This window comes from Xyrauchen texanus, chromosome 5, assembly GCF_025860055.1.
Source record: "Xyrauchen texanus isolate HMW12.3.18 chromosome 5, RBS_HiC_50CHRs, whole genome shotgun sequence".
Classification (NCBI taxonomy): Eukaryota; Metazoa; Chordata; class Actinopteri; order Cypriniformes; family Catostomidae; genus Xyrauchen; species Xyrauchen texanus.
The window spans coordinates 46,492,534-46,520,043 of record NC_068280.1 but is presented as its reverse complement, the minus strand read 5'-3'; the positions used below and the strand labels follow the sequence as shown (position 1 = coordinate 46,520,043).

The 27,510-nt window shown below is 37.7% G+C and overlaps 1 protein-coding gene across 1 annotated transcript in view; it reads left to right on the top strand.

Annotated features, from left to right (window-relative positions):
* Window positions 1–27,510, top strand: part of LOC127644379 (receptor tyrosine-protein kinase erbB-4-like) — a 226,557-nt gene that overhangs the window by 174,274 nt on the left and 24,773 nt on the right. The window contains exons 11-20 of the mRNA XM_052127521.1: window positions 719–809; window positions 2,580–2,779; window positions 4,528–4,660; window positions 10,216–10,309; window positions 13,662–13,816; window positions 14,620–14,664; window positions 14,961–15,093; window positions 17,122–17,244; window positions 17,343–17,441; window positions 20,252–20,437. Coding sequence (XP_051983481.1) covers window positions 719–809; window positions 2,580–2,779; window positions 4,528–4,660; window positions 10,216–10,309; window positions 13,662–13,816; window positions 14,620–14,664; window positions 14,961–15,093; window positions 17,122–17,244; window positions 17,343–17,441; window positions 20,252–20,437 — 1,259 coding nt within the window. The remainder of the gene's footprint in view (window positions 1–718; window positions 810–2,579; window positions 2,780–4,527; window positions 4,661–10,215; window positions 10,310–13,661; window positions 13,817–14,619; window positions 14,665–14,960; window positions 15,094–17,121; window positions 17,245–17,342; window positions 17,442–20,251; window positions 20,438–27,510) is intronic.

Here is a 27,510-nt window from a genome sequence, read left to right as displayed (position 1 = left end):
ATCTGAACTTTTCATAGAATACCATCAATATTGCATTTATGTACCTAAGATAACAAAATAAGAGCTGATCATCTGCATCACAAATAAGTGCCACCTAGAGTTAATGAGCCATGTTTCACTTGTCTGGGAGCTTGCTTGTGAGAATAATCCAATGTTATATCGAAGATGTCTAGAACAAATTATGCAGTCCAGCAGGAAAAGCATGCTAAACAAATCATCGAAAAAATATGTCATCGACTATTGGTGATAAAATGTTTTATTTCATCACAATGAGGAGTATCTCAGATTGTTTATGACATCTTTATTGAGCTTTTAGTCCACTCAGAGGCCAAGATATTCAATGAAACAATGGGGGTGGAGCATGAACTTAAAATTAGAGTTATTGTCTTTGGACGAGAACATCTGTGAGAGCAAAAAAAAATTCATTAAAGCATCAACTACATTTCACATCTGCATTTTGTGATGGAAGGTTATTAAAAAATATTGCTTCTAGTACTTTCTTGGCAGAGCGTTGCTATTATTTGAACAATTCATGTGACATGTTAAGAAGATCTGTGCTTTTACTTTTCTAAGTAATCATATATGATTTTAACTTGGTGGCCAATAAAATAGCTGGAAAAATCTTGCATCTTATTGGAGTTTTGCACAGACAGGCATTACTCACACTTTCCTCAGAAAATAAAAGGTTTTAAGACACGTTTGTTAATTCCCTCCAAAGGTTACGTGAACATCCAGTCTTGGCCAGAGAACATGACAGATCTTGGTATCTTTTCCAACCTTGTCACCATTGGAGGAAGAACGCTTTATAGGTAAAACACATATATATATATATATATATATATATATATATATATATATATATATATATATATATATATATATCATGTAAATATTCATTGGTACAGATATCCAATAATACATTGTGACTATGCATGGCCAGCCCCCAATCGGGCTAATCAGCCGAGGAGCGGGATAAGTGCCACGGGATGTGGCAGTTCGAGAGAGAGAGAGAGAGCCACGTGTAGTTGCCATGTGTATGTTTATGTTTTGTCTCTTTTTATATAATTCAAATATTACTTTGAATGTTCAGCCGGTTCCAGCCTCCTCCTTTCCCATTTTAAACTTTTTACATTGGTGCCAAAACCTGGGAAGGAGGAGGGGCTTGCTGCCGGCCGCCTTGAACGGTGGAGCCACTGCCATATGCGTAGGGGCTCCCTACTGGCCGCCAGAATGCGGAGGGGCGTTCCATTCGTCAGGGGTTGGAGGACTTGCTCTGGTCCACCCGGTGAGGTGCGGCTGTCATCCGCCGGAGGGTGGAGGAGTGATCGAGGACCAGGCGACGACGTGTCTGGGAACCAGCGAGCAAATTTCTTTTTCTCTCTCACTGTCACTCCGCATTCCCTCCGCATTCCCATGCCCTTTCCCTCTCCTCTTATTTTTTTTTCTCCCCTTATGAGTCTGCCGGCAGGCAGGGCTGGAAGGGCAGCAACCCCATGGGGGTTCCCCAGCCTGACGCAAAGGAGGGAGGAGTGTGACGAGGAGGAGTGTGCTGCTGCCGTGTGGCTCTCTCTCTCTCGAACTGCTGCATCTCACTGCACTTATCCCTCTCCTCGGCTGTTTAGCCTCTGCGTCCAGGTGGCCGGCAGTGACTCCTCTGTCCCCCGACGGTGGGCCGTTGCTGCTCCTTTGGGCAGACGGCAGTGGCAAGGACTCCACGACAGCGCATCCCTCCTCCTCCCCAGGCTTCGGCACCAATGTAACAAGGTTAAAATGGGAAAGGAGGAGGCGGGAACAAGCTGAACGGTCAAAGTAATATTTAATGAAACAAAAAGACACACGGCAGCTGCATGTGGTTCTCTCTCTCTCTCGAGCTGCCACATTCCGCTGCACTTCTCTCTGTCATCAGCCGATTGGGGGCCGGGCGTGCTTAGTCATGGCCCGGCCCTGCCCTCTGCCTTGTCACATACATTTCAATTCATATCTTTAATGCAGTTGACTCTGAAAGATTGTTTGTTTGGCTCAACATCTTACCAAAAGCAAAACTTACCACTCTGATGTTGATTATGGTAATAAACCTTAATAATGGTGTCCACTTCATTTTTCTCCTTATATATACTGAAAGTTGATTATGAGTTGATTCAATCTTGTTTTTTTTATATATAACAAAAAATTATAAAAAACAATGTTTTTCCTGAAAGACGATTGAAAAATTGCAATTATACAATTTAAAAAAATATTTTACTTCCCTTTCAAAAATTGCAGCGGCAGTTCAGTTACAAAGTTATGGATAACATGGTAATACCATGTACAATATATAATGTATATACTGTATATATTGTATATATTGAACAATATTTATATACCATGATATTTACATGGTACTCCCAGGTACTTAAAAGTATAACATGGTTTTACCATGATTCATGTATATAATGTTCGAATAAACATGGTAAAACCATGGTAATTTTGGGCCATGTATTTCTGTTTCTTTTTTTGAATGCCAATTTGTTTAAAGACAAATTGAAATCAACGTCTTTGGAACTCTTCAAGAACTGATACTCATCTCTATGTTTTGTCAGTGGTATTTCTCTGCTGATCCTGAAACAGCGCTGGATCTCTTCACTGCAGTTCCAGTCTTTGAGAGAGATCAGCGCAGGTAACGTCTACATCACCAATAATAGTCAACTCTGCTTCTACAATACAGTGAACTGGACGGGCCTGTTTCGCACAAGCACCCAGAGAGTGCTCATCAAAAACAACAGAGACCCCAGAGAGTGTAGTAAGTGTCTTTGTTTTTTACTTCGGCTATACTACCATGCTAAGTTTGAAAATGTTTGAAAAAATAAAGCCTATTTTTAGGACCATTAAGCTTTTTTTGCATTGTTTCGCAATTAAAAGAATTGAAATAAATAAAAAATGAAAATTCTCTCATCATTTACCATCCCAGATGTGTACGACTTTCTTCGAAGCTCTATTGGTCCATACAATGCAAGGGAATGTATGCCAAAACTTTGAAGCTCCAAAAGCACATAAAGGCAGCATAAAAGTAATCCAAACTACTCCCGTTGTTAAATCCATATCTTCAGGAGAGATCTGATAGGGTGAGACACAGATCAATATTTAAGTTCTTTTTTACTATAAATCACCAGTTTCACTTTCACATTCTTCCTCTTTTGTTTTTGGTGACTCGCATTTGTCGTGCATATCACCACCTGCTGAGCAGGGAGGAGAATTTATGGTAAAAAGGACTTACCTCACCCACAGCTATCAAATCGCTTTTGATTATATAGAATTAACAACTGGAGTCAAATGGATTACTTTTATGTTGCCTTTATGCGCTTTTTGGAGCTTTAACCTGTTGGTACCCATTCACTTGCATTCTAAGGACCTACAGTGCTGAGATACTCTTCTAAAAATCTTGTGTTCTGCTGAATTTTAATTTTTGGGTGAAATATCCCTTTAATTATTATGACAATTAATTGTACTAATTATTATGATATATATGTACAATCATGTCTAAATATATATCTTTTTATATTCAAGTCATCATAAATTAAATTCTGTTAATCAAATACTACTGTAATTGATATTTTTTTTCACATTTTCTTTTTAATTAATATCTTTCCTTTCATTCATTGTTTTTATCTCAGTAATGAGAATTTTTTTTTCTTTCTTTTTTTTTTTTTTTAGCATTTCAGTAGAGAATTAGATGAAAAATGTGCTTAATTGTCGTACAAATAATATAACAATGCAAAGTATCTTAATCGTCCTAAACATTTTATTAATTTGTTTTATCCAAAATGCAATTTTATGTTTTTTTCTTTTGATTTTGTTGTCATGCTCCTGACAGATTTATAAGATTCATCTTGTAACAGCTAAATGAATAGTAAATATGTAAACCCGGTTACCATCATAGATATCTGAGCATTCATAATAGACCAGTCAGATAAGTCTGCCAGTCCTTGAATTTTCATATTCATTACCTTTGGGACATATACTGAACATAAAGGCAAGCATCTTACTGGGCAATATCTTACATAAGATAAGAATTGGACTGAATTAACTCATGTCATCAAGGGTGCAGACTTTTCTGTAAGGGGCTGATGGAGATGTTGACAGTCAGTGAACACTTCCCACAGTGCCGCACCGCCAAGCAGTGCTTGATGTAATTACTGTGATAATAAGTCTGTGGTGTGTGGGTTCAACGGTGCTGTTAGCTGGCTCATTCATTTGCCTCCTTTACATACTGCTGATCAAAGTAGACTGATATCCCTGAATTGTCCAACAGCCCAGACAGATACCTAGTGTATCCAGACACTGAGCTTTTCTTTAGCAGTTGATGGACCCAGTTGACTAAAAGTGACTTGGTTTATTCAAAGCAGGGTTTTTGTTTTGATGCAGTGGTAGTGTTTGTTTAGAAATATTAAAAAAAAAATTAAGTCACAAAGCAATATCTAACCTCTTAACCTCCATCCTGTTTGTTCTATGTGTGTAAATGGATTTCTGTTTACTATATGTGTTTCACAGCCCAGCAAAGCATGGTGTGTGATCCGCTATGTTCAGAGGCCGGTTGTTGGGGTCCTGGTCCAAACCAGTGTCTGTCTTGTAAATACTTTAGCCGAGGAAGGACCTGTGTCAAGTCCTGTAATCTTTTTTATGGGTGAGTGAACAAGGGATGGAGACCAAACTAATCTTAAACTATCTGTGCATAATGAAAAAAAGGAAACACTGTTGAAAACATAGTTTTATGTTGAAATTTAGAAATGTAGGTATTGATATTCCTCTACTTAAACAACACGATCACAAGGTAAATCAATATGTGCCTTCCGAAAGATCATATACCCTGAAATCAATCCCATTCAGCCGAATTAAAGTGTGAATACATTTCCCTCTATTGCTGCTGATAGCGTTTTGCACGGGCAACCTCTGAGATCAAGTTTCTGGTCCCGTGGGTACCAGGCAGTAATCACGTGCACATAAACAATGGTGAGTGCGATTCTGAGATTGCATTTTTGCTCTAAAATGACATTTTCACTCCACCGATGGCTTGGTTTAGTGTTCCCGTTGACTGTCTTACATAATTTATAACTAAATACTTCTCGCTTTTGGCGCCACTCTAAGGACAGGCAAACGTGCCCATACGTTCAACAACACTTCCAGCTTTGGCCACTGGGGGCAGTGGTTTGAACTTCAGTATGCACAGACCAATTTCAGCAGCATAACTTTCAACTGGAAATATCCTGAATTTGCATTGTGATCAATCTGATTCAAACTTTGTTTTGTACTGTAGATGATTTCGCCCTTAGGTGTACCATCAATTGTACTCTTTTAGAAACTGAAGATTAAAGTTTGTTAAACAATCTCCCATCATTTTTCATCATTAGAATGTTTAGTATTCAAAATCTAAACAGTAGAGATAAAGTCATCATAATATCTGCATACTAAATAGTGATCAGTCTTCTTTTTATTATATTTGATGAATTGATAAGTGGTGTTAAAGGGATAGTTCACCCAAAAATGAAAATTCTCTTATCATTTACTTACGGTCATACCATTCCAGATGTGTATGACTTTCTTTCTCCTGCTGAACTCATACAAAGTTTTTTAGAAGAATATCTCAGCTCGGTAAGTGCATGCAATGCAAGTGAATGGTGGCCAGATTTTTAAAGGTCCAAAAAGCATATAAATGCAGCAAAAAAGTAATCCATACAACTCCAGTGGTTAAATCCATATCTTCAGAAGTGATGTGATATGGATAGAAACAGATCAATATGTAAGTCCTTTTTACTATAAATCTCCACTTTCACTTTCACATACTTATTCTTTTGTTTTTGGTGATTAACATTCTTTGTGGATATAGCCACATACTGGGCAGGGAGGAGAATTTAGAGTAAAAAATTATTTGAATATTGATCAGTTTCTCGGCCATTGATTTAACCACTGGAATCATATATAATACTTTTATGCTGCATTTATATGCTTTTTGGACATTAGAATTTCTTGCCACCATTCACTTGCATTACAGGATATGGACCAACAGAGCTGAGATATTCCTGAAGAAAGAAAGTCATACACATCTGAGATGGCATGAGGGTGAGTAAATAATGAGAGAATTGTAATTGTTGGTACCCCTTTTATGTGGGAGGCCCAGGTTTGTGTACAGCCTGTCTCCAGCCGTTTCGCCTCTCTCTCCCCTTGGTTTCCTGTTCTCTCTCAACTATGTTTGTCAATAGAAAGTGGCAAAAAGCCTTGAAATAAAATCTATATTTCACGATTTTGATGTGTACATCACTAGATTACTGGCTGTTGCCACGGTTACTGCAGTATTATTTTATCATGACTATCTGTCATTTAGATTGCACTTACCTCCTCGTCTCTTTCTAAACACAATCATGTACAAACGTCTGCCTAGGGGATGTGAAAAAAAAAAGATTAAAAAGTAAGAAGGATGGATTTCATCTAAAGTTACAAGCCAACACTGTCTGGTCAGTCATATTGCACAGGCCAAAATCTAGCTAATTGTTACTTGGACGGTCCCAAGTGTTCTCAGAACACACTGCCATCTGTGAATGACAAAGAGGAAACAGTCATCTGACATCAAATTTACATTTTAGTCCGCTGGGAGTTTCAGAGATGAGCTCTTTGTTTGGCACTGCTTTTCTGCTGTACGTAGTCATTAAACAGTGGCAACTCCCAACTCTGACCAACACCTGAATAGGATTCCCCATGGCATAAAAATATAATTTAATTCCAAACAACAATCAGCTGTGGGGGAGTGTCAAATTTTAAAGAAGGAGCAAAAGTCTCATTACAATTTGATCAATCAATTGTGCTTTAAATCACTTATTATAGTGGTGTGTCTATGAATTCTCAGTTAGCTGTCAACTATAAATTCAGAAGTTAAATATATTTTTACTTGGAATAATTGGTTAGAATTTCGGATTAATTTACTGACATTAATTTCCAAAATGTTATTGTAGTTATGTACACGCTCAGAAAAAAAGGGAGCGTTTAAGGTAAAAAGCCATCGCTGGGGTGCAGTATTGGGTGTAATCCAATTACAAAGTAATTAGTTACTGTAATCTAATTACTTTTTGTCCAAAATTTTGTAATTTGTTTTGTAAACATATTTTAGTTTTGCATTACATTTTAAAATATTGTAATCAGATTTTGGAGGAGATTACAATTACATTGAAATACATTTTAGAGTTTTACGTGTATTTCTAATATATTATTTATGTATAATTCATGAATTATGGCCCCCTAACGAGTCACTGTGAAAGAGAAATGTGATGTGCTGAGTGTATGTCTTCTCTGTAACAATAAACAAGAAGAAAGATTGATGTTATTTTAAATTTGTTGAGTAATATGCTTACTTTTTCAATGGAGTAATTAGTAAATTATCTGATTACAATTTTAGAGAAATAATTAATAATTTGTAGTGGATAACATTTTTTAAGTAACTTACCCAACACTGCTGGGTTGGTAACCTTTTATTTGGGTATATACTGTATTTGTATACTTAAGGTACACAATATGGTACAATTATGTACCCAAAATGAGTAAATTATTTTAACTTGAGGTACAAAACAGGTCCCCTTGAGGGTACCACCCCAGTGAGGGCCCTAAAACAGAAAGTTTTTTTCTGAGAGTGTACGTACTTCAGCAATTGTATTTGAGTTAATTTAACTTTACTTGAGTTGACTCAGCATGTACGATTGTGAAGATCAGGACTGGTATTACACCATTTCTTAAAGGGGTCATATGAGAGATTAAATTTGTCTCGATTTTGAAAACATACTGTAACTTTCAGACTTTAAAGCAGGATTTGCAAAGAGGCTGTTTTTGGAGAATGAGGCAACTAAAAACTATACTGGACCAACAGCAAACCCATTGCGATATTTACAATGTAAAGGGGGGGCTTTTTTTTAAGGACCAGCAGCCAAAAACGGGCCATATAATTAAAAGTGTCAAAAAGAGGGTGGAAAATGGTCATCAAAACTAAATTACAATAATTTTTGCTGCAAGAAAAAATACGAATCTAAAAAATACGAATCTAACACTACAAGGGGGCCTCAGGCAATACACATTATATGTATTTATTGTATATATTTATAATATAATAATTCTACCTCCTATTTAATAAGGAAGTTAAGTTGGTTTGGGATATCACAATAACACCCGTCCACATTATTATATACTTCTTTAGTGTGAGAAACTTCAAACTTTGTTTCTTTTCTAATCTTGCATAAATGCTTGTATACTCGATTTCCAAAAAATCTTTGTAAAATCTGAGAGATTACTTTGATCCTATTCTGTTATTGACAAGGCACCATCTTTTCCTGTTTGGAACCGTCTCTCAAAATCTCCCTCTGAACCACAGGCTGATGGAAATGAACAAAGGAAAGGGAATTGATGGCTCCGCTAGGCAGCTCTTCTGCCGTATCTTCCACAATCTGAGCCGCCATCTGCTTAGATAAAATTTAAAGAGGACTGTTTTTTCTTGCCTCTTAGACCAGTGTCGAGAAAGATTTTTCCAATTAAAATGCCATTATTTTTTCATGGATCTTCCTCATCCGACTGGCACATTAGCCAAGTTCACTGCAATGTGTGAATATTGTGTCTGTGCCACAGCTGGTCATCGTTCAAGACGACATGGTGGATGAGTAGGAGACAAAACAAAACCTGCTGTATGTGTGCGGGTGTTAAAGAATACGTAATCTGTTATCAGTGAAATGCTTTTGGTTGATTGGCATGTTAAAATAAGGAATACATGGATCTATACAAGACAATGTATTATGTACACTGTACAATTTTTTTTTTTTTATAGGTTTAGATGTGCATTTCCTGAAGAAAATACCAGTTCTTGTAAAGCAGCAATTTAATAGTGCTACATTTTTGTGTAAGTTTACTGTAGGTTTTAGGCTTTGGTTCTATGTAATTAAAATGCTGCATAAGAGCTGCTTTGCTGTTGTCATTACAAACCAGTTAAATATATGCAAGGCAGACAGGACCAAACGGACCACAATTCAATTCACAAAGCCATTAGATGTAAAAGAGAAAACCATTCACAATTTAGTATGCATCATTTTAGTATTAATTATTTAGTTTAGCTTTAATATCCATTTAGTTTCACTGCTGGATACATTTTTGTAAAGGGATTAAAGAGAAAAGGAGGAGACGAGAACCGGCATGATTATATTAATAATAGTTTAATATAAAACTGAACCAAAAAGACAAACACACACACACAGGTGTCGGGCAGCTGATCGTAAATCTCTCTCTCTGCCGCACTGCCGTCTCCAGTCGGCCCTTATCCCTCTTGGGCTAATCAGCCTGATTAGGGGCTGAGTGTGTGGAATCACGACCCGGCCCTGCCATCCACCCTGCCACATTCCTCCCCTGTTCTCTCAGGCTGGGGAGCCCCCGGCATGACGTACACCCCCCCCCCCCACCACCCACCCCCCACCCCTTTCCCTAGGCCCGTCTGCCAGCAGGGGACAAAACATTTAAAAAGAGAGGGAAAAGGCCAACAAGGAGCAGCAGTGGGAGAGAGAGAGAGAGAGAGAGAGAAAAAAAACACTTACTCGCTGGTTCTCCGATACGCCATAGCTTTGTCCTCGGCCACTCCTCCACCCTCTAATGGACGACACCCACGCCTCCCCGGGCGGATCAGAGGCAGTCCTCTGGCCCCTGGCAGACAAAATGCCCTGCCATGTTTTTGGTGGATGGTAGGGGTCTTCCCTGCCCCTGGCAGTGGTTACCACTCCAGGCGGTTAGTTGGGAGCCCCTCCTCCCCTCACAGTCAGCAGCCATTCCTCCACTTCCAGGTGGCCTGGCTCCTCCATCCGGCGGATGGCTGTGGCTGCTCCTTTGGGGTGGATGTTAGTGGCGAGAACTCCACTACAGTGCATCCCTCTTCCTTCCCGGGTTTCGGCACCATTAGGGGCCGGGTGTGTGGAATCACGACACGGCCCCGCCCTCTGCCCTGCCAAAAGTTTGAATTATGAACATTCTGTCAATGAGTTTACAAACATATCAATATGCTGTTAGCATATTGCCTGTGACATCAACATGTAAACAGGCATGTGCACAACACTAGCACACATTGGATAAGCCAGTAAGAAAAAGCTTTTTAGGAAGTATGTATATTTGTTCATTTTCTTTCCTCTGCATGTCTATAATGGTGATTAACCTTTTGTTTTTATGTTTCAGTGATATTCGAGAGTTTGCCAATGGTTCTGCGTGTGTGGAGTGTGATGGCCAGTGTGAAAAGACAGAAGATAATACTCTAACCTGCCATGGCTCTGTAAGTAAAGCAAGCAATTCCATTATAAATACCCATTCATATTTCCCCAGTTTAAACAACTCCAACACTCTTACGATGTTCAAATCAGAGACACTTGACAATTGTTACATTTTTTAGACAGTAAGGGTGTTTGATGAAATACCGTTAATAGTCTACCTAAGTTTTGCCTGTAAATGTTCAAAATAAAAGTGGAATAGTTTAGGCTTTGAAAGTAGATGTACAAAGCTGTCGGATTCTTATGATAACCTGCCTGTCTATCTCAATTCCTGAGCTGCGTAATTAGCAAAATCAGAGCTGTCAGAGAATGTAAGAACTTGCCCAACCATGTGACACCCATGTCTGAACATGCGATTGCTTAGATCAAATATGTATAAATTTGTTTATTTATGATGTTGATATTATGTTAATTAAATAAAACTTGTGGTACACTTACAAAAAGTACTAAAATGATCATGGTATTACCTTTTTTTTTTGGACCAAGTTAATGCTATGTGTTTTGTCATATACCATGGTATCATTTGAAGTATGTTGAGTACCATATACAGTTGAAGTCAGAAGTTTACATACACTTTGGTTGAAGTCATTAAATCTCTTTTAACCACTCCACAGATTTCATATTATCAAACTATAGTTTTGGCAAGTCATTTAGGACATCTACTTTGCGCATGACACAAGTAATTTTTCCAACAGCTGTTAACAGACAGATTTTTTCACTTATAATTGACTACATCACAATTCCAGTGGGTCAGAAGTTTACACGCCATAAGTTAATTGGGCTTTTAAGCAGCAGAAAATCATGTCAATCCTTTAGGCAATAAGCCAATTAGCTACTGATAGGCTAACTGGCTAATTGGAGTCAATTGGAGGTGTTCCTTTGGAAGTATTTTAAGGCCTACCTTCAAACTCAGTGCCTCTTTGCTTGACATCATGGGAAAATGAAAAAAAATCAGCCAAGACCTCAGACAAAATGTGGACTTTCACAAGTCTGGTTTATCCTTGGGAGCAATTACTAAATGCCTGAAGGTACCACGTTCATCTGTACAAACAATAGTACGCAAGTATAAACACCATGGGACCACTCAGCCATCATACTGCTCAGGAAGGAGACGCATTCTGTCTCCTAGAGATGAACGTAGTTTGGTATGAAAAAGTGCAAATCAATCCCAGAACAACATCAAAGGACCTTGTGAAGATGCTGGAGTAAATGGGTAGACAAGTGTAAGGCGGGCTAAGGGAAAGGAGGAGGTGAGAACCGGCTTGACAATATAAATTATATTTAATATAAAACTAAACCAAAAATACACAAACACACACATAGGACAGACAGCTGCCCGTAAACGCTCTCTGTCACACCACCATCCGCAGTCGGCCTTTATCCCTCTCGGAGGCTTGATTAGCCTGAAAAGGGGCTAGGTATGTAAAATCACGACCCGGCCCCGCCCTCCGCCCTGTCACAACAAGTATCTACATCCACAGTAAAATGAGTCCTATATCAACATAACCTGAAAGGCTGATCAGCAAGGAAGAAGCCACTGCTCCAAAACCACCATAAAAAAGCCTGATGACTTTTTGCAAGAGCACATGGGGACAAAGGTCGTATTTCCTGTAGAAATGTCCTCTGGTATAATGAAACAAAATGGCCATAATGGCCATCGTTATGTTTGGAGGAAAAAGGGTGAGGCTTGCAAGCCGAAGAATACCATCCCAACCCTGAGGCATGGGGGTGGCAGCATCATGTTGTGGGGGTGCTTTGCTGCAGGAGGGACTGGTGCACATCACAAAATTGATGGCATCATCAGGAAGGAAAATTATGTGGATATATTGAAGCAACATCTCAAAAACATTAGTTAGGAAGTTAAAGCTCGGTCACAAATGGACAATGACCCCATGAATACCTCCAAAGTTATGGCAAAATGGCTTAAGGAAAACAAGGTCAAGCCCTGACCTCAATCTGATAGAAAATTTGTGGGCAGAACTAAAAAAGCATGTGCGAGCAAGGAGGCCTACAAACCTGACTCAGTTGCACCAGTTCTGTCTGGAGGAATGGGCCAAAATACCAGCAAATTGTTAGAAGCTTGTAAAAGACTACCCAAAAGGTTTGACCCAAGTTAAACAATTTAAAGGCAATGCTACCAAATACTAACCAAGTGTATGTAAACTTCTGACCCACTAGGAATGTGTAGAAATAAATAAAAGCTGAAATAAATAATTCTCTCTACTGTTATACTGACATTTCACATTCTTAATATAAATTAGTGTTCCTAACTGACCCAAGAATGGAATGTCAGGAATTTTGAAAAACTGAGTTTAAATGTATTTGGCTAAGGTGTATGAAACCTTCTGACTTCAACTGTAAATACCATGGTACTGTATATGAATATGGCAAAATCTGCAGTGTAAAATGTAATTGATATCCCAGAGAAACATACAGTATACATATGTATAAGCATATAACAATTATTTTATTATATATATATATATATATATATATATATATATATATATATATATATATATAATTTTTCTTCAGTAGAATTGAACTGATAATGGATCTTGGCCTCCTGTTTTTTTAAATTAGCAGTTTAATTTACAGTCACAAACATGCTTTTGTGAGGAGAATCTGATATTTTGGAGGAGATGTTTGGATGATGCTTGAAATCTTTGGAAGCCAGATCCCGCCATGAAATAAAAGAATATAAAAGATAATTATGGCTTTATATCTCACATTTGTGACTGTGATTGCCACTTTTAAGCTCGTATTTGCATGTTTATATCTAGTAATTTTAACCTTATTTTTCGTAGATATACTAGATATAATTTCACAATTCCGAGACATAACACCAAAATTATGAGATATAAAGTCACAACTTAATGATATAATCTTGCAATTGCGATATGTACTGTAAAATCATGATAAAACGTGGGTATCAATTGAGCTGTAAAGTTGTTTAAATCATCATTTAGGTCATTCAAGAATTTGCTGATGTTACATCATCATGGCAACGAAGTTGTAAAATTGGCTATAACTTTACAAAGAAAAGTAGATTTGAATAGTATTTTTAAATTTACAGATTGGCCACATTCACTTCCATTGTAAGTGTCCAACTGTTACCTCGATTTTTGCTTGTTTTTTCTTAAAAAAAGGAGGAACGTGTCAAAATGAATGTTTGCGGTAATCATTATTATGCCACAAATGCTATCGACTGAGCTGAACTTGTATTGAAGCCAAAATATTTCTTTAAGTCAGAAGTACTTGTTTATTTCTTTTCATCCGACTTGAAGTCGCAATTACAATATTTTGTTTTTTCCCCAATGACTCACACCCCTGTTGCACTTTATTTGCATGTTGTAGGGTCCAGAGCACTGTACGAAGTGCCTGCATCTCAAAGATGGGCCCAACTGTGTGGAGAAATGCCCTGATGGTCTCCAGGGAGCTAGCAGCTTCATCTTCAAATATGCTGAGACCAACAACGAGTGCCATCCCTGCCACCCCAACTGCACCCAGGGGTAAGTCCCTGTGTATGTCTCCAAAATCCTCCAGGCCATTCTTTTGTTCAGTGGGATTTCCATAAATGTCGACATTCGTTCAAACAGCCCAGTCTACATGCTTCTTGCTGAACTGCCCTATGGGATGGCGAATTTGGGTTCAGTTCTACAGGGCTTCTGTGTCATATCCTTTAGATCTGAGAGATATCATACTACACTTGGACACACTAGAGACATCCACCCAGTGTGAACCCTTGTTTCGCACTGGTCTGTCTTGACTCGCAAATCAAAGCACTTGCGATGCTGTAGGACACCATAACAAAGTGTTCACAATTCCTTAATCTCATGGGTGACAGTCATCGCCGCTGGTTACTGTCATGCGTTTGTTCTTCAACTCTGTTCTCTGTGATTACTGAATCCAGTCACCACTTCAGCACTCTGACATGCCTTATTTCTATATGCAAAACTCTTGAGATGATAACAGGCTACACTCAAGTGTGTGATTATATTATGATTTAGGGAATTGACTGTCATTCAGTAGATCAGCATTTTAGATGGTTCACATTTAGCACAATATGTGAAAGGTTATTTGCACCATTAACATCAGAAATTCACTTTTGTTTCTTTTTTTGTAAAAAAAATAAATAAAATGCTTTGTTGCATTCTATTACTCTTGTGTATTAACTTTTATTAGGATCTCCTTTCATTCAAAATAGCCTTAATCCAAGACATACCAGTAATCAGTATGAAAAGCATGTATCACATACAGTATATCTAGACTTTGTATCGATATAATATCAATATGATATGACACTATGTTGTAGGTGTACTGCACCCCGGATCCAAGATTGTATCGGGATGCTGGACAGGTAAAAATTACACATCCATTTTGATTTGCAGGCCTTGAAAATCCAATTAAATACACACAACCAAAACATTTCAAGTTATTGTGATTATGTGTATTGTGATATTCAGAAGTGACAAATTTATTAGTGAATGGGTTTTTTGTACAATGGCATTATTATCTGAAAACATTGCTTTTTTGGGGCTTTTGTGTAAATCTTCATCCACATCAATAGGTGTCAGTACAAAGCTGAAGACCAAAAATCTGAAATGAAAAACCATAGTTTCAATTTATAGTAAATTACAATCTCTTTTCCTCCAGGACTCCTCTGATTGCAGCTGGGGTGATTGGGGGAATGTTCGTGGCCGTAATCGTGGCACTCGGATTTGCTATTTTTTTCCGCCGCAAGAGCATCAAGAAGAAAAGAGCTTTACGCCGTTTCCTGGAAACAGAGGTGAGACCTAAAAATCGGCCAATATTCAAAATGGGTTTTAAAAATTTTAAGGTGGCGCATTCAGTTTATTGAAGAACCTATGAGATCAAAATAAAAATGTTGCTGCTTTTAGTCCATATCTATTAGCTTTAAGGTCCTCTATATGCTAGTGTACTTCGAAACGTTAACAAAATTAGTTTTCAGAAGATAAAGGCATTTAATATCGCCATTTTCTCTCTTGTGGCTAAAAAGACTAACAGAGGTTGAGAAACCTTGTCCAATCAAATGCTTTCTAGAACGAAAACGCACCCTCCCCCTACAACTGTTAAGCATATCAGGCTATGTTCTAACTGGTGCTGATCATGACTTCGCAGGGCACTATCCATGCTGTAGGGTCATTAATAAGAATTGCAACTGAAGCTCTCACAGTGAGGGGTAATTGTCTTTGAATGGAATAGGGCAAAAGGGCAATCACTTCTGAATGGGACGAACCAACGTGGGAGCTGGATGCGAGGAAAGAAGCTGGGGCCGGATTCATGAAAATGTTCTTAAGGAAAAAATTATGAAAGTTCTTTGGATAAATTATAAGAATGTTCCTAGTTGCAATTCTTGAAAAAAAATAAAATAATTATCAACATTTTTTTTTTATATTTTCTTAAAGGGCACCTATTATGGCATTTAAAATGTTCCTAATATTGTTTTGGGAGTCCCCAACAACAGTTTTACATGCATGCAATGACAAAAAAACACTTTTGTTGTCTTATAATATGCATTTATGTTTACCTGATTTGCTCACTGACTCCCAAATGATTCGTTCAACGACTCATTTTTCCAAATCCCTCCTTTGCGTGACGCTAATCTGCGGTGATTGGTCAGATGACCCAGTCAGTTGTGATTGGTATACTCTGTGCAGAGATTGTCGGAAACAGAACGCCCATCACCGCTTTGTAGTAAAAACATCAAAATCAGAGATGGAATTGAGTTGATATATGTTAGCGATCATAGCCCAAAGTTCGGTGGTAAACACCCAATCAGTTATTGTTTGCGTTAGCCCAACGCATAAATTTATTGATAAAGCACTGCATTTGGTTTTTAGTTTTTTAGTTTTTTTTTTCAGATAAATCTAGTGTTGCAGAATTGTTTTTCTTTCTTTAAAAAGACCAGAAAAAACTTCACCTTCAAAGATATTAATATCAGAAGTCATTATAAACGATTAAATATATCCATTGCTCTTATGTACAAATACTTATGACATCTACACAAGTAGTAAATGCACTTTATGTATATGACTGTTTTATAAGGGGGGATAAAAAATGAAACTGATAAACAATGACAGATCAGTACAAGAAAATAATAGACAGAGATGAAGAGATAATAATGTGAAAGATCATTCATTTTTAATTGAGACTTAAGGTAGAAATGAGAAGATATTCCGAAGGCCCTGGTAGTGAATTCCAGAGTTCGGTAGCCATAACACTTAAAGATCTGCTACCCATGTTGAAGAGTTTAAATCAAAGGAAGCTGGACTCTGAGGACCAGCGAGTATGTGCAGAAGCATATGGATGCAGAAGCTCACATAGATAATGAGGTAAAAAGCCACAACGAATTTTGAAAGTTGAGAGAAGTATTCTGAACTGAATACGGGATGAGATGCAAACTAGAGCAAATTAAATGGAATTCGTGTGATATGTGTGGAGTCCTTGGTGTTTGTGAGGACTCTGGCTGCTGAGTTTTGCATTAATTGAAATCTGATAATTGTTTATAGCATTACAATAGTCAAGGCATGAGGTTATGAGGCCATGAACTAGAGTTCATCTTACAAGCTAAGAATTGGACGGAAACATGCAAAGTGGAAACATGCAGTGGAATTTAAACAGGCAAATCCCTAGATGAAGCCGATAAAAAATTGAACATGATTGTACATGATACCAATAATAAAATCAGATGGAATAGCACATAATGTTGCCATGGCGTGGTTGGCAGATTATATTTGACTTTTTAATGTGTTACTATATAAACGTTTGTTTTTGGTTCTGTTGTTTTGAGCAGTTGGTGGAGCCATTAACGCCAAGTGGTACAGCACCCAACCAGGCTCAATTACATATTTTGAAGGAAACTGAGCTTAAGAGGGTCAAGATTCTGGGAACTGGAGCGTTTGGGACTGTTTACAAGGTACTACATTCAAGCTGATTATTTGTGTTTGTATGTGGCATTTCCTCATCAATTATTTATATGAATTAGACTGTAATTGACTTCCAATTTCTTCTAAGGGAATCTGGGTTCCAGAAGGGGAAACTGTGAAGATTCCAGTGGCCATAAAGATACTCAATGAAAGCACAGGACAAAAAGCCAATGTGGAGTTTATGGATGTGAGTAATTCACAGTGAAAACTTATGCATCTTAGTTTTACAGTTATTTCCAAAATAACAATGGAAAAACAGACAATTGGGTGAATTTACTGTGAATTAACTTTTCACTAAACCAGGCTAATTGAATATCTGTTAGCACCACAAGCACTACTGGCAAAACATGTTCTAAATTTCATATTAGATTAATATATTATTATAATTTAAGTATACAGTATATAATTTATAAAAAAAATAATTTTGCTTAACTAAAGTTTTAGGGAGTGTTTTGTCAGATCCACAGTTGTCAGTTCCAATGCTATACACAATTTTTGTCAAGTAAGTCTGGTTTATAGAAAAGCTCTACTTGGTAAAATGTATATTGATGTTTAAGAGAAGGTGTATATTGTAGGCGCTGTAGCAAATCACCATTTTCATTCAAAGGAATGTTCCGGGTTCAATAAGTTTAAATTAAGTTGAATCTATAGCATATTGATTACCAAAAAACATATTGGTTATCATGTTTATTAAAAAAGAAAGAAGCATGGGGCTGGTTAGCTCAGTGAGCTAAGATACTGACAAAACACCTGGGGTTGTGTATTCGAATCTAGGGTGTGCTGAGTGACTCCATCCAGGCTTCCTAAGCAAACAATTGGCCAGTTGATAGTAAGGGTAGAGTCATGTGGGTTACCTTCCTCGTGATCGCCATGTGGTGGTATTTGCTCTCGTTGGACAAAGTGTGTATGCCGTGGTGAATAGTGTGATCCTCCATCCATGCTAAAGTCTCCACAGTAACACAGTCAGCAAGCTATGAGAAAAGATGTAGAGGTTGATGGTCTCGGAAGCAACTGATATTCTTCCTCTGCCCAGATTGATCTCATAGTGAAATTGGAAACAGAAGGTTGGCTTTTCTTTATCTAAAATCAGCCTGTGCTTACCGAAATGTGAAACACTGCCCCCAGTGGCCAAAGCAGTATTTTAACCATGTGCGCCAGTTTTGACTTCACAATGTATCTTACTCCCCTGCTGTGTGTGTGTGTGCCCTGTTTATTCCTTGGTATTAAAGATGTGTTTTAGGTGATCTGATCACAAGTGAACAGGCGCCATCACCATAATGGACCTGGTAATATGCGTCCCTTTTGACCAATTGTATTGGTATATAGAGTGGTCTCTGATTTAATTACTGCATACAGCAGTTATATTATATGAGTGTGTTACTGCATGTTAATAAAAACTCAGAAAGTATAAGAACAAAAAGAAAGTGTAAAAAAGTGCCGTATTGTCTCTGCCAATTATACTTGCATTTAATCTAAACACAAACATTACGTTAAGAGCAGAATTCTCAGTTATTTTAGTGGAGTATTCAAGTTCTGTGAACTTGTGCATATACTGTATGAATGTACTTTTTTACCCAACCAGATGGTTATTTCCTTTTAAAGCTGAAAACTGGACTTGTTTTAATGCAGCAGTAATTAACAGGTAAAACATTCACCCTAGACCTATTCGATTCACCATACTTGCTTGGGGAGTCAAAAATCTATTATGTATCCACTGTCAAATAAATACCATTATAATGGATGCTACACCCCTTTATGTAGCCCCAGAACTTATGAAATGAAAGCAAGTATGATGGATAATAACACACCACGACAGAATTTTTTCAACTCAGTACGTCACAGAGACAGATCTAGTACAACCTTCTGGTAATGTCCACAGAGGGGCGCCAAAAGCAAGTTGTGAAGGGAGCTTTATTTCAGCTGTAGAGGCTGTAATATAGTGAAGAGGAATGTATTTTATAAATTGTACTCCCTAACCAAACTCCAAATCTAATCATCAATGGAGTACAAATTTTATGTTAGAGGGAAAAATACAACCTCCGAATCACGCACATCACTAATCATGCGAACGTGATTACTTTGTGGTTTTAATGCAGGATCCAAACCCAGGTCTCTCACACTACTGACGCAACGCGGTTCCGTTTGCACCTCAGGGAAAGGTAAACACGCTGAATCCGATGCAAAAATCACATAGGCATATAGGGGATGGCGCTTGTATTTGAGTTTGCTAATGTGGTTGATCCTAGGATAATGGAACTCCCGGAAACAGCATGCCGAATTCCCGTGCTAAATATTGCTCGCTAACCGGATTGAGGCGAGTAACTGCCACCAAGAGGACCTGGAGAATGTTGGGAATTGGGCATGCAAAATTGAGAGAAAATGGATCAAATAAAATAAAAAAGCAAAAATCCAGGTTACAGCATGGAACTTACAAGACATAACCACAAGACATAAGAATAATACGTGTTAATTAGATTTTAATTTGATAAAATCATGTACTAACCTTATCTGTGATAAGTGATTTCCAATATTACAACTTTATTGACATGGTGTAAAACTGGTAAATCGTTGATTTTATCATACTAAAATCATAAAAGGTCATAAAAACTGTATTTATAATAATTCGTAAATAATAATTTACGAATTCGTATAACATGTCGCGCTTCTGTCAAGGGTTGCCAACATTACCGTATTAGCCCGGGACATCCTGTATTTTGACTGGAATAAAGACATGCCATACTGAAGGCCTATTGGCCCTTGAGGGGAACCCCTCCCATATTAAAGTGCTAAAAATGCTCGGGGGTTCCGTATTCATGTGGCAAGAAGTTGCCAATCCTACTGCTGTCATCTCTCGGAATTTAATATCAACTTGCAACTTAAAGGGTCACTAAATTGAAGGTTGTCTAATGTCTAATTGTGGTAGTGTGTTGGACTAAATGTTCCAGGCAACTTATATATATTTGTCAAAGTACTATTGTTTCTCTCTCTGCCCTCTAGGAGGCGCTGATCATGGCCAGCGTGGAGCATCCTCATCTAGTACGTCTGTTGGGGGTCTGTTTGAGTCCAACTATCCAGCTGGTCACTCAGCTCATGCCCCACGGCTGTCTGCTGGACTATGTACATGAGCACCAGGAGAATATTGGCTCCCAGTTACTGCTCAACTGGTGTGTGCAGATTGCAAAGGTAAGAGTCCCTGTGATCAACCATGTTTTATTTGATGCTGTTCAGACATTAAAATGTAATAAGTGTGCTTGTGGATGTGTATTTTCTGGAAAACATAAAAATATACAGTGTCCAGACATTCAAACATTATAATTGTTCATATGAATCTAACAACGAGGTCTATAATACCTGGAAAAATCTATCTAATAATATTTGTAATTTAAATGTTGCTTGCAATAAATCAATCAAAGATTATGCTGCGTTCCATTCAAGTTGGATGTGGGATATTCCTGCTTGATATCTTTGACCATAAATGCATTCCATTCCCCGATATTCAGAACTGCAGCGCTTCTGTTAGCTTAGCAGGGGTTTGACTCTCATTAGAGATGTCTCCTAGCAACCCAACTGATAAACAATGCTGCAGCGCTAGCATGTGTGCTATTATCAAAAGAGATTATAGTGTTTTATACACCTGTTTATGCGAATGTCTGTTAAACAAGCTTTAATATCATGTAATGTGGAAACAAACTAATTTATCGATATTAATTAATAAAGTGAATGTTTATCATTACTTTGTATATCTCCCTGAGTGTCGACATGTTTGTGTGACACCATGCCCCTGCATCTTGGCAAAATTGGAGTTCAGAATTTCTGCATGAGTCTACAAGTTGTAATTCTGATTTATAGATGCGTTCCATTGCGCTTTTCCTAGTAGGAATTGGTAAAATCCGACTTACCAAGTTGAATGGAATGCAGCATTGCTGCAAATTTTCAAAACTTGATCGGACACTGAATGCTTAAGCAGCCTAATGTACACTTAGAAAACTCCTGATGTTGCTATAACAATGCAAAAAGCACTTACAAATTTGCTTATAGTAAAAATCAGTTCTCCTTTCCTGTTTAATATATAAAGCAATCACACGGTCATGCAGAACATCTCAGGTTTGTAAATCCATAAGGAACTCTTTCTCAATGGCGATAGCGGCAGTGATGACAGTCGACTTGTCAGCAAGAATTACATGATTGCGTCACTCACGGCCAGCTAGAAGGACTCGACCGGGACATATCCTAAAGATCACACCCACCAAGAACAAATAAATCAATCTGATTGGCTTATGAATCTAACAATCTAACTTTAGTTGCCATTCATTTGCACTGTTGAGGGATTCTGTGGAAATTCTGAAGGCCTGAGGGGGTGGCGCTCAGACTCATGTGCTGCTAACAAGCTTGGCTTTGGGCATGTGATTTGTGAAACTGTTATCACACTTCGCTTTTAAGCATCAAGGGATAAATTCTGACTGTGTAAACTTTTCGTTTTTCTCTATTTGTTTGTAGATTAATTAAGAGTGGAGAGCAATTAAAAATACATAGGCAAAAAGGTGATTGAGAATGAAAGGATGAAAAATTTTTATTTATTTATTTGGCATGTTTGGCCAGCAGAGAAGGCTTTGCTGACCTTGAGAACACTCAAGACACTGTCATACCTCAAAGGTGCATGAAATACATGTGTTATTTGTCAAGCAAGTATCAACTTTACTGAGCTTTAATACTAATGCACCTGAGTCAAGGGCCACAATCACTGAGCAGTACAAGATGTTGTTTATCAGCATGGAATCTCACAGACAAGCTAGCAAGTTTAAGGTTGGACCTATGTTAAGTTCTCACCTGCTGTGGTCCTCAGGATATTAATCCCTTCAATCGTCCATTAGACAACCCTGCAGTGTTCACCCCAATGAGCCGCTCTATTTAGTTTTGGTCTTCTTCTGCTTCTATCATACAGAACCTGCATGTAGTGCAAGGGTATGGTCTCCTTCTCCTGCTGTGCTTTTAGAGAAAGCACAGACTTATTTTATTGTGAGTGAATTTCCAGACCTATTGCTTTCTCATGCTCAGACCTGTGGAACCTGACAACTGAGGTGTAAAGAGAGTTATATGCCAGCGAGAGAGGAGACCAATTTTGGCACCTGCAAGGTTTTGGGTCACTTCTAAAATTTGGATTAGCTGCTTTTTCAATATTTTGGATGGATGGATGGATGGATGGATGGATGGATGGATGGATAGTTACAATTAAAAATAAGAAATATTTAAGATTCTGCACAATTTGTAGACAGTTAATAAAATAAGCAAATTTGTGACATTGATCATGTTAACTCCTTTGTACAGAAGTTCAGATTTCCTTGCTTCATGCCAGATCAAATACATGCTCTAATTAAAGCAAATGTAAGCACATTTGTAAAATTGATAGGGTATATACTGTTATGGAAAACCTGGAAATATCAGGGAATTTTGAAATTGTGTTTTCTTGGCCTGAAAAAGTCATTTAAGGACATAAGGACAAAATCTTAAAGTCTTGAAAGAATGATAGAAATCTTGATGGTGAATGAATATACATTTTTGTTCCTTGGAATTTATTAGGTTCTCTTAAAATATATCTTCGCCTAAATGTTGCTCTTGCTTCTTTAGAATAGAACTTGTTTGCAAACCAAAAAGCGTTGTCCGATTTGTGAATGAATCCGTTTTTTGTGTCTGATCTTTGCAGTTATTTGCAGCGAAATGGTTCACACAATGGTCTAAAAGATTCATTTACAAATCTGTCTGAATCAAAATTATATTTAAAAATTGGTTTCCGAAAAACACAAATGACTGGAAAAGTCATGAAAAACTAGGGGTTTCATAAAATATAGATATATTGATTGGCACATTATTTTATAGCATCGATTTCTACATTTAAATTAGAAGTCTAATTTGTGTGCTTTCAATTCACTGCCAGTTGCATTACATTCAATGTAGTCAAAGGTAATATCTTTGGGAGACCACTAGGGGGCGACATAAAATTTACCGAAGCCGGTCACGGCAGGAACAAGGCATCACACACACATTACAAGCTGATGGCAGTCCAAAGTTACGAAGGGTTTTGTACTTTAGGAATTAACAAAATTACATTTATTGTTGCAGGTTAGCGTATGAAACTTACATAACTGTGCAAGCTGAACGGTTAGAAATGGCAGCATTTTTTATGCAGTTTCCCTGTATGTAGCTCTGAATAGGTCATAGGCCTACTTTTAACTAACTGAAAATAGATTGTGTAGGCTCTATAAAAGATACTTAAAATGTACGCAATATATCATCCAGTAATGACTAGAGTAAATAATCTGTTCTTTGATAATGATTTTGGTCAAATTTAATGAAAAACTAATATTAATGGAGTTGAGCTCCGTGGCACTGAAGAATTTTTAGCAGCCTCTGGAGGCAGGGAGCCCCCGGCGTGTGCGTATGTACCTTCATAGATAATATTTGTTTAGAATTTTAGAATGCACCATGGTGTCCGCTAGATGCGTTTGGTTCATGACCCACTCTGCTGCTCACACTTTACAACAGTTTTGTTGTGAAATACAGTATGTTTGAAAAAGCGAGCAGCCCTATTTATATCTGTAACAAATCCCAATATATGTCGATAATCACTGTGGAAATGTTCAGATTATCGATATGTGAATGCGGCATCGATCCCAAGCCTAGTTATGGAAATTCATTGGTCGAAAAGATTGAGAACCATGGTTGACCACGTTATCTCCTTTGTCAGATTTCATTACTTCACACTGAAGCACATGACATGCTCCGTGGAACATTCTCAAATCATGCTGGGACAACATGGTCATTAGGTTCTGCAACATCTTGGATATGCTACATACTAAGATGCTATCATTAGAACATGCTGTAAACCTTTCTTTTCATTTAATTCAACTTTTAACATATTTTCATGCTGAAAATATAATTGTACTGATTTTATTTTTATTATTAGAAAATAGAAGCATTTTTACAAGTGATCTCAGTCTTTTGTACTCTACAGTGTGCACACATACATTTTGAAACTGTTCCTTTTTGCATACATAAGCTTATTAAATATCATAACAATCATGAATTTGACAAGCCATTGCATTATGGATAAAAGATGGTTATTATATTGTTTCTGACATCATCCCCATGGTAAAAAAAGGATAGCTATGTTACAGCTTATCTACGTGTTTAGAGGCTTACTTGGCATCAGAAGTGACACGCTCCATCAGATGATGGCTGTTATTAAAATCATTCCCAGGATCCGTCATTTATTTGCCAGAAAATATCTATGCCAGAAGTAGAAATGTATTAGAAAAAAGCTAGTTTTCCTCATTACATCCACTAGTGAAATATATGTTAGAGACTTTTATATAAGCATCTTGATTTCATACTTAAATCCTGCTCGGGACATTTTCATTACTCACATCAAGCCCTGTCAAGTTAGGAAATGCTGAAATAAGTTTGCAGTGTATGCAATGAAGTATGTATATTTTATTTATTTATTTATTTAAGTGAATTATCCTTGGGCTTCACTGTAAATCACAATAGGTACTTTAAAATTGAGCCTAAGTATGTTTCTGAATTGTAATATTTGTGCTTTCCCAAGCAATCAAAAGCCATTAAAAATGTTATTGCTTAGAGGTTGCTATAGCCTAAGAGACTTAATGGAGTCCTAGGTATCATTATCAAATGATTTTTGCCTCAAATGTTTCTACTAAAATTCCTTGGTATCTTGGCAAACCTGAGTATGGTTTGTGACATTGTTGAGATCTCTCCTGAAACTACAGGTGGCAAACCCTCAAAAACTGATCAAGGTTGGTCTTGTGTATGTGCCCCAATTAATGTTTATATTTATCTATCTATCTAACCCAACTCAACTCATTACTGGTGCAGCATGTCTTTACAAACTGTTGCTGTTTCCATCTCCAATCTCTGCATTTATGTTGTTTACTTAAATTTAATTGTTCTTGTTAATGTATGAACTGCAAAAAGTCTGTATTCATCCCATCTCAAATAATCACTTACCCAAATTGAATTAGCACATTAATTTGGCCTTGCTGATCACTCTAATAAATAAAAAGGAGAAAAGACTGAAACCATGAAATTACTGAGGTATCCACTGCACTAACAGATATATGGAGTTTGGGTGATTGTAAAGTCTGATTAGATCATTTATTTCAAGATGGTGCTTTTCACTCTATGAAAAGAGCTGAGGTGTCCTCATCACAGATTAGAGTGAACTGGGTTAATTCATGCAGGCATCGGTTCTCCTGCAGCTGAAGGGGTTCTGCGCTCATGAATGATTTAGTAATGTTTGCTTTTGAAGATGTGGGCAAAGGAAAAATATTTGATCCAGTTCTGAAATAATACTAATATTTTTATGCGGATGTTTTTTCGTTCAGTCATCTGATTTCAGTCTCATGAGATTGCACTGGTTTTAGCCAAGTGTGCTTTTGCTAGCTATGTGATAAATTGATGTGAACCTTCCCTCCTTTCTTCTGAATGAACAAAATTTCTCTTGAACGTCTTTCCGAATGAAAAGACTTCCACCTGAACTTCCTTCTGAACTTCCTTCTGAACTTCGTTCTGAATAAACAGTGTTACTCCTGAACTTACTTTCTTCAGAAAAAAGATTAATTCTGAACTTCCTCTCAAATGAACAGCCTTCCTTCCTTCCTTCCTTCATTCCTTCCTTGCCTGCCTCCCTCCCTTCCTTTTGAACTTCCTTTATCTCAGAAAAACAGAAATAGTTTCTCCCGAATGGACTGACTAACTAACTTCCCTCCCTCCCTCCCTCCTTCCTTCCTTCCTTCCTTTCAAACTTCCTTCCTTTATTTAACTTGGATGATCAGAAAGACTTACTCCTTAATGGACTGACTGACTGACTGACTCACTCACTCACTCACTCACTCACTCACTCCCCGGATTACTAGAATGACTTACTCTCAAATTGACTGACTGACCTTTCTTCCTTTTGAACTTCCTTCCTTTAATACTTCCTTCCTTCCTTGCTTATTCTCGGATGATCAGAAAGACTTACTCCTTAATGGACTGACTGATTTACCTCCTTCCTTCCTTTCAAATTTCCTTCCTTTCGAACTTCCTTCCTACCCTCTGAACTTTCTTCCTTACATACATACTCCCAAATGAACTGACTGACTTCCTCCTTTCCTTCATTGCTTCCTTCCTTCCTTACGTATCTATTTACTCACTCACTTACTCACTCACTCACTCACTCACTCACTCCCTATCAGATTACATGAAGGACTTACTCCTGAATGGACTACTGACTGACTTCCTTCCTTCCATTCGAACTTCCTTTCAAACTTCCTTCCTTTATTTAGCTTGGATGATCAGAAAGACTTGGATGAACTGAAGACTTAATGGACTGTCTTCCTTTCAAACTTCCTTCCTTCTTACCTTCTGATCTTTCTTCCTTATTTACGTACGTACTCACTCACTCACTCACTCACTCACTCACTCACTCACTCACTCACTCACTCACTCACTCCCGGATTGCTAGAATGACTTACTCTCAAATTGACTGACTGACTTCCCTCCATTCTTCCTTTTGAACTTCCTTCCTTTAATACTTCCTTCCTTCCTTGCTTAGTCTCGGATCAGAAAGACTTACTCCTTAATGGACTACTGACTGACTGACTTACCTCCTTCCTTCCTTTCAAATTTCCTTTCTTTTGAACTTCCTTCCTACCTTCTGAACTTTCTTCCTTACGTACTTACAAATTAACTGACTGACTTCCTTCTTTCCTTCATTGCTTCCTTACTTACTTATCTATTTACTCACTCACTCACTTACTCACTCACTCCCTATCAGATTACATGAAGGACTTACTCCTTTCATGAATGGACTAACTGACTGACTTCCCTCCTTCCTTCCTTCCATTTGAACTTCCTTCCTTTCAAACTTCCATCCTTCCTTTATTTAGCTTGGATGACCAGAATGACTTACTCCCGTATGGACTGACTGACTGACTTCCCTCCTCCTTTCTTTTCGAACTTTTTTCTGTCCTAACTTCTGACCTTTCTTCCTTACGTACGTACTTACTCACTCATTCACTCACTTCCAGATTACTAGAATGACTTACTCTCAGTTTGACTGTCTGACCGATTGGCTTCCCTCCTTTCTTTCTTCCTTCTTTTTTTCTTTCGGATGAACAATGGACTGACTGACTTACCTCCTTCCTTCTTTCTTTTCAAACTTCCTTCCTACCTTCTCACAAATGGACTGACTAATTGAC